Source organism: Falco punctatus (assembly GCF_963210335.1).
Source record: "Falco punctatus genome assembly, chromosome: Z".
Taxonomy (NCBI): Eukaryota; Metazoa; Chordata; class Aves; order Falconiformes; family Falconidae; genus Falco; species Falco punctatus.
Genome location: NC_137586.1, coordinates 17,466,736 through 17,475,461, shown reverse-complemented (window position 1 = coordinate 17,475,461; position 8,726 = coordinate 17,466,736). Strand labels below are relative to the sequence as shown.

General features: G+C 47.2%; 1 protein-coding gene across 1 annotated transcript in view; it reads left to right on the top strand.

Moving 5' to 3' along the window:
• The first annotated feature begins 7,290 nt into the window (after positions 1-7,290).
• The window catches only part of HCN1 (hyperpolarization activated cyclic nucleotide gated potassium channel 1), a 201,974-nt gene continuing 200,538 nt past the window's right edge, over positions 7,291-8,726 (top strand). The window contains exon 1 of the mRNA XM_080370955.1: positions 7,291-8,004. Coding sequence (XP_080227081.1) covers positions 7,619-8,004 — 386 coding nt within the window. The 5' untranslated portion in view covers positions 7,291-7,618. The remainder of the gene's footprint in view (positions 8,005-8,726) is intronic.

Here is an 8,726-nt window from a genome sequence, read left to right as displayed (position 1 = left end):
TAATACCCTTACCCTTAATTTTCCACAGTTGCCACCACTAGTTCAGCAATAGTTTGGTTTCAAGTACATTGATAATTATTGCTAGCATTAAACTTTTAATTCCTCTGAACTGGCTTGGATGTTATAGTGGTTAGGAGTCTCCTCACACTTCATGTTCCTAAGCCTTTCACTGTGACAGCCCTGAGGAAGCAACTAACTTAGATCATTTGGTTCATAATGTTTGGGTTTTCTATCAAGTCTTACTTTTTCAGAAGACCTGAACCTGCTACAGACACACATAGCCCCTTATAGTTCTGTCTTGCGTGTAAGAGTCACATAGGCATGGAATTCACATCCAATAGTTCATTTACAGAGCAGCACAAAGGCTGCCCATGTTCCCTCTTCACATTTACTGTCTATACAGCCATCTGTTACCAACTGTCGTAGTTCCACTTTTGTCAACTTCCCGTCAGCTATCAAATCATCTTAGAGTGCATTATCTAAGGTCATACCTGTTTTCTCCCAGCACTGGCCTAGGGAAAGAAAAGAGCAACTACTTCTTATTTTTTGTTCTTGCTGCTAGTGTTTAGATTCTTATTTTATTCATGTTTCTCTTTAATGAATGGGCACTATGCCTGTAACAGGCAAGTCTCCATTATGGTAGTTAACATTTACTCATATATTGATACCATAGCTGGAAAGGGGAAGAATCATCTTAGAAGTGGAACTTCTTTATATTCACTAACTCATCTACTTTCCAAGTAGGAGAAGTCAGAATATGGGAATCTGCTTACAAACATAAACAGCCAGTGTGTTTAGCAGCAGTACTTACCTCCAAGTACTCATGGCAATTCAGGATGTTAATTTTTTCAGCTCTGCTCATTGTACTGTTTGCTTCTACCAGTTGCAATAGCTTATTCCCCTCCCCAGAGGCACAGATGCCTTTAGCTGCAAGGAAGTTGTTGCTGTGAGCTGGGGAATAGAAAGTCTGACAGCAAAAACTGGGACAACCCTTCTGGAGTTTTGTGTTCAATGTCACCATTTATACTGCATCTCTGAGGCAGTGCAATCAACAGGGAATAGTGCTGTGTGTTCTTCTAATCACACATGCTAGTAATGAAATGCATCTACCACCAGCACAACTAGTTCGGAGTGATAACGAAGTACCACTGAAAAATGCTTACATAAATATCTCAAAGAAAACAAGTGAGATTCAGGTCTGGATTAGTGCTGGGACCATCTCTGGACTCTTCTGGACTCCTTTTTAGTTGCTGGTAAAACTGAAGTTTTAAATCAACGTTGAAAAGATTTATGCATTCATACTGTTTTCCCCAAAGTACTCATTAAAAATCAAACACTTTTCCACATTTTGAATGTGAAAAAAAATTCTGTAAAGTTGTAAAAAGCAGTGTAGATTTAAGGAATTGTTTTGAAAGTCTTCAGTTTTGCAGTTTTTTGGCCGTTGTTGGATTAATAGCTGAAATTCCTTGATTTTAGTAACTTGAAGATCTACCTACAACTTAGAAACAACTGGAGGAGGCCTTCTTTTTTATAAGCACTTAGCAACCATCAGCTTTAAAGATTACTCCTTTAAGACATATTCCAAGAATCTTTTTAAAAGCAGTATATTTAACTTACTGAATATTACACTGAAGACAGGTATTAGTCCTGCAAGACATTGCTCTATTATGAGGAAATGGATACAAGATAAAACTTATGCATATTGCTTGCCTCTAATGTCTACATGCATTAAAATATGATGGTGAAGTGATGGATCTTAAGTACTTCAACTAAGTCAATCAACACACAAGAGTAGCTTGCAGGATTAAAGTTGACAACTATTAAAACCTGAACTAATGAACCTATAATTCAACAAGATGGCACTTTCTAGCTATCCCTAAAAGCACCCTACAAGTTCTGATAATCTGAGCAAAGTTAGGTTAAGAACATGAGCAAGATTGTTGATTTCTGGAAAATCAGGACTATGGAAATAAAACAATTTAAAAGGTAGTGTAGCATCTGGCATAATACATGCATATCACAGCCATATTTGGAATTTTCTGTGCTTCAATTTCATCCTGGGACAAAGGCAACAATAAAACCTTCCTGTTCCACCTTTCAGTTGTTGTTCTGAAGCACCATACTCAGATACTGTAGTAGGGCTTCCAGTATTCAGTACCAGGCCAGAGCTCAACAAGGTTTTCCAAGAGGTAAAAGATGGCTATGGCATGTCAAAAATAAACAAACAAACATATTTCTGTAGAGTGAGTATAACTGAGTAGACAGTTTAGCAGATCTTAGTGCATTGTAATTATTCTTAGCTACCCGCACTTCATTATGACCCAGCAGATTATCCATAGGAAGACTATGCTTCTGTTCACACATACCATGGGGGGTTCCTATCTGTACACGAGCATGTCTTGCACCCTAGGTCATGCCTCAGAGCCATTTCCTGTTCTCAGTAGTGTTTATCCTAGTTTTTGTTCTACAGAACATATACCACTGTCTAGGATTTCTTCTATATCATGCTTTTAACTCTCTCTCCAAGAAATGTATTCCCCACAAAACATGTTTCGGGAAAACATCACATCATTGCTTTTGAGAACAAGCAACAGGGAAGAAGGTGCTTTTCAGTTTGCAGCAGATTTAGCTATCAATTACCTGGTCAGGCAAATTTAGGACTTAAACCTTCCACAGACTGAGCATATATGCTTTTGTTGATCTTAACACAAGATTATATTTACATCAGTGTTCACTGTGGATATTCAAACTGTACAACATAGTAAAAGTCACATAAATACACAGGCAGTTACCACCTAACATTCAAATTTGAAGGTGGACTTGCTTTGTGATAGTTTTCTTCAAGGGATATTAATGATTGTAAAAGCAAGATCCTTCTCTCTTCATAAACACTATGCAATATTAATATAAATTTATCAGCAAATATTTGTTACTAGTAAATATATATGACTGAATAATCATGGAAAGTAATGTAAGTAGGGTGAGACCAAATCAAAATTATTTTATTGTAACTTCAACTGACCAGGCACAGAAAACAGGACACGTTATGAATTTGGATTAATCCTCATTTTAACTTGCACAGATAGGCCTATAATTATAAATATTATTCTCATTCTTTGCTAATTGTCCCTAGCATTTGGCTTGATGGTGATCTTTTGTTGAGATGTAATCTTCAAAAACCTCACAAGGCATGAAAAAAACCGTTGAGAGACAAAAACTTTGTTCTGCAGCCAGGCACATCTTACTGGGTCATCTCATAGAAGTCCTGTTACTTCACTATGCCCCAGTTTCTTCACTGAACAAACTACATATTGCTTAAATATATAGACTGTTGGTTTTGTGGTGGCTTTTTTGTTGTTGGGTTTTTTTTTTTTTTTCATTTCTACAGCTGAGCTGTTCTGGATATGTTCAGGTTCTATCAAAAGGAGAAAATACGAGAAAATAAAGAGAAATGGGACTGTATTTACCAGCAGCATAAAAATCTACTATGTTTGGCAGAATAGAAGCAATTTAATTTTGAGGTATACATTAGTATTACAGTTACAGAGTCATATAAAGCACTGGAATTAATGATGTTATAATAGTTTGATGGAGTCCAGTAACTAATGAAAATAATTCAATACAAACAAATAAAAAAGACTACTAAATTCTTAGTAGTCATCCATTATCCTAGGACACAGCAAATAGAATCACAAGAAAATATTTTCTTTTCTCCTTGTTCTACTAACACTGATTTCTTGGAAATTTCCTCTATCCATTTCACTTTTTCCAGTGTCTCTGCTGACATAGTCATAAAATCCAAATTAAACTAGACAGGAAATAAGCTATAAATTTACCAAGAGTGCATCTGTGACCTTTCTATCCTATGTAGCTCTGGTGCGGTCTGCAGAACTATTCACACACATCACGCCCCATTACTTTTTCTTTTGTTGAAACCAGAACTCTTTTGTCTAAACTAACATGTTGGTCTGGGCCTTAGGAGAGTTCAATTTCCTGGCAGAAAAACACCTAAGTTATTCTGACCTGGAGAGGAATACATTCTCCCACACAAAAACTACAGATCATGAAAATCCTTTCTCACCCTTACAGTCTCAGGATCACTATTAAAAATGGCAAGATGCTGAGATGTTAAGGCCATTTAGGCTGTGCAAATACTTAAGACAAACAGTGCTCACACATGCACAAATAAGTATACCCTTCTACACAAAACAAAAATTACAAGTGTCTAATATTTCATCACAGGAAGCACAAAATATCAATTTTACAAGGAGATTTGTACCTGTGTAGTTTATACATACACTGTGTTTGAAAATCATGCTGAGTATGTATTACATATAATGCAGGTTATTTTCTCTCATTAACAAGCTCTCTTATATCGTATTACATTTTGATGTAATAAACCAGTTTTAGATCTATATAATGCCACCAAAGGAAATTGAATATTTCTAGATTTTTGCACTTGAGAAAAAGGGGGAAGCTAGGCAGGGCTAGTCATTCTGGTAGGTCTGTAGTCCATGCTAAGTGATAAGGATAGATAAACATTGGCAAATGAGATGTTAAATACAAGCAAAAGCAGTTTAATAAAATAAGAAATAGGATGTTCTTGCTGTGCCCACACTTCTAATCATCCAGAAATGAAGAATCGTTACCATTAATACAATGTTTCACTGGTTCTCCGATTAAACAGTGTATATAAGAATCTGCTTACTGCAGTTGTAAGTGTCTCCATTTCACTGTTCTGATTTACTCCATTACAAGCCTATTTTCTCCTGTACATAACTAGTTGTTTAGCTTATGCTGGACGACACCATTCAGGTCAAGGGCTGCATGAAAAAGTCCTCTGAATTAAGGAGTGAAGAGGCAGGAAAATTGCTTGCCCTCAGAAAGGAAAGTTAAGGTTGCAATGTATACACAACTGAAGTGTGAAAACTGTTGGTTCCACTGATGCTGATGTGGTAAACTGTGTGAGTACATGGAACAGCACAGCATGACAGCCTTTTCATCCCTTGCCTTCGTGGGTTTCTGTCAAATATGATGTGAGCTAATTCTTTTACAAAGCTGCAAAACAATAATAATTTCTTACTTTTTAATTATTATTTGGTGACAGACATTGGCTGAGGGAAGGAGGAGGACATCATCTGGGGATAAACCAGTAATAGGGTTTTGTCTGTCAGCAGCTGTGTATGAGCTGTGCAGCTGGGCACACACTCTTCATTGGTTTAGGATAAAATCATACAGAAAAGTATCACTCCAGATGGGGAAGGTTTATGTATGTCAGCCCTCAACCAATCACACTGTGAGCATATTCCTTCCTATGCTGGTCATGGCCCAGCCTCCAGCAATCCATCCCAGTGCATCTACACTTAGCATCCTCTTCCACACTAATAGCATGTTAATGCTAACATCTTCCACACTTAACATACTAACGTCATCCAAACCTTGTGTGTTTGATTGCAATAGGCATAGAAGTTCTATTAGGGCTGGAATTGCTGAAAAATGCCCTCAGATACAGCTTTGAAACACAGCTTCCCAATGCACCTGATCTGCACTGTGCAAACTGTGCTGTGCAGATTTGCGCATCTGTTTCTCATCAGGTTTTTTTTAAGCATCTGTTTTGTAAAGGACAAAGTGGGTAACAATGAAGTGACAAATACCATTGAAAATACTGAAGCCAAGCTGGGGAGACCTTACTAATTCTTTCTTACTATATTTTAAATGTGCAAAATGAAAACTGTGTTGAGAGTGTGTGAGAAACAAACCTATGTCAAGCCAAATGGACCTATGCATATGTGCTGTAATGTGCTTTTATGCTTTTGCAGGTATGCATAATACTACAGGTTCTGTGATATAATCTGCAGGTATTGATTCTCCATCATTCTGTAACCCAACCAACTCACCCCCTTTAGGGGAAACATCAGCATCCTTCAGTTTTCAGAGCAGAGACTGAGGCCCTTCTCCTTGCTTATGGCTTGTAAACAGCTGCTTACCATTGGCAGAACTGCTCTCTCAGATCCTATCTCACCCCACACCTCCCCAAACACTATATACAATTGTTAGGGCAATGGGTGTACAGATACCCCAAGGCAATACATATCCTATTTCCTTTGACTGTATTTATCAGTATCGGGAGCTAGAAATACCGCCTGCTTCCTTTCTGTCCAACTGCCTTTTCTCTGTCTTGTGGAGGCTTCTTACCTATAAATGATGCACTTCAGTGCCAGGTGGAGCGAGCTGCAGACCCCTGTTAACACACAAACGAAAACAAAACTACCTCTTGGCATATGTGAAAAGCTTGTCTCTGCACTTGGGCACACCTGCCATTTTATGCCTTACAGTGGGACAGGCGGGCGCCTGTGGTGGCACAGCCCTCTACTGGGAATTGCGCCCCGGCATGCTACAGCTGCACGCGCACGGCAGCCCATGTCATGCACCTCAGCCCGTGTTTTCAGTCAGCATAAGGTGCAGGAACGAGGAAACAGCTGCTCAGAGACAGTGAGGTGCCATCTAACTGGAGTGAACTGTTTTGTGTGTGAAAATGAATGTCACTGAATCACAGAACGGTTTGGGTTGGAAGGGACCTTCCAAGATCATCTTGTCCGCTGCCCCTTCCACAAAACTCATCCCTGAAAAGCCAAAACCCAGCCTTTCCTCCTTGCCCAACACTCCCTCCTCCTTCCTTGCTGTCACACTTGCCCCGTGCCAGCAAAGCGTGGGTTCTGACCTCATTTTCAGCAGTATGAACCCCAAACGCCTCTACTACCCCCAGTGCCATCACTTGGCTCCACCACCTGGCAGACCCCCGCCTCCCGCCGTCTGGATTCCAGTCAGCCTCCTCCCCGAGGAGCACCACAGAGGTTCCCAGGTGACAGGCAGGCCTGCGGGCCCTCTCCACAGCTTCCTCCCCAGCCACCATTTCCCGCTCCGGGTGTCGAGCCACCCTACCCACCCCACGCCTCGCCCGTCGCTTCGCCAAGGGGACACGCGAACCCACTCGTGTTACAGTATTTTTGTGGAAAGCGCCGGCAGGGCGGCTGGGGAGCCCCTCTTCTCTTCGCACCGCGGCGGCCGCCTCAGGCCGCCCCGCGCAACACCCGCCACCGCCATGTGGCGGCCGGGCCGGGCTCCCCGCCTCCCCGTCCCCGGGGCACCGCACTCGCGCCCACGCGTCGAGCCGCAGTCGGGCCCACGCGAGTCTCCGCCCCGAGGGCAGCCGAGCCCGCCCCTCGCTCCTCCCCTCCCTCCCTCCCTCCCTCCCTCCCTCCCTCCCCTCCCCTCCCCTCCCCTCCCCTCCCCTCCCCTCGGCCCGGGCGCTCAGCCCCTCAAGGACTCCGCGGCTCTCAATGTCAGGCGGGCGGCGCGGCCGCCGGCAGGGGGCGGGCGAGGGGAAGCGGCGCCAGCCCTGCGCGGAGCGCGGCTCAGAGTCGGCAGCGCTGGCTATGCCGGGCGGCGCGGCGGCGCGGAGCTGAGCCCAGCCCTGCCCAGCCCAGCCCAGCCCAGCCCTGCCCAGCCCCGCCCCGGGCGGCCGAGCCCAGCCGCGCCGCTGAAGGGCACCGGCGGCGGCGGCGGCGGCGAGGCTTCCCCGCGCTCTCCCGCGGCTGGGGCGCGCCCGCCCCGCAGCATGGAGGCTGGGAAGCGCAGCTCCTCTGCCGGCAGCCGGGACGATGGCAGCGCCAACTCCTTCCCAGCCAAGCCGGCGGCTCCGGTGGAGAAAGCCCAGAGCAGCCCCGGCGGCGGGGGCAGCGGCGGCGGCGTGAAGGAGCATGGCAACTCGGTGTGCTTCAAAGTGGACGGTGGCGGGGGCGAGGAGCCCGTGGTGGGCTTCGAGGATGCCGAGGGGCCCCGGCGGCAGTACGGCTTCATGCAGCGGCAGTTCACCTCCATGCTGCAGCCGGGGGTCAACAAATTCTCCCTCCGCATGTTCGGCAGCCAGAAGGCGGTGGAGAAGGAGCAGGAAAGGGTTAAAACTGCGGGGTTCTGGATCATCCACCCCTACAGCGACTTCAGGTGAGCGCGGGGCTCCAGCCGCCGCACGGGGGTGGCTCCGCCGCGGGGGGCAGGGTGGCGCTCCCGCCGCCTCGCACCTCGCCCGGCGCCAACTTCGGCGGGCTGCGGCCCCGGGCCGGCGGACGCGCTCCGCGGAGATGCGGGTCTCCCCCCGCGGGCGCGCATGGTCGCGCCCCTTCCCTCCCCGCGGGCAGCCTCACCGCCCCTAAAGCTCAGCCTCCGCGTCCCCCGCCCGGGCGGCGGGGAGGGGGCTGGAAAGCCGGCGCGGGGCGGCTGCTCTGCCTGTGTCCGCCGTCCGTGCGCCGCCGCTGGTGCGGCCGCGGGGCTCGGCCCGGCCCGGCGCTCTCCAGCGTGCTGCACCCGGGCGGGCCCCGCAGGCCCCGCGTCGGCCGGGCGGTGCCCGAGGGCAGCGCCCGGCCGACGCGGGGCCTGCGGGGCCGTCCCGGGCTGGCCGCGCCGCTGGGGCCGCCGTACTGGCCGCGGGCGGGATGCGCCTCCGGAGCGGGGCACGGCACGGCATGGCACGGCACGGCACGGCACAGCGCCGGGGTGGGAGAGCGCGGCGGGGCGCCGGCAGCGGCAGCAGCACAAATAGAACCCGGGGGTCCGCGCTGGGCGCACGCCGGCCCCTGCCTCAGCACCCGGCGTAAGCACTTGTTCAAGGGGTGGCGAGAAGGAAGCACGTCGCGGTCCGAGCTGCAGCAAAATAACTTTATCCAGGC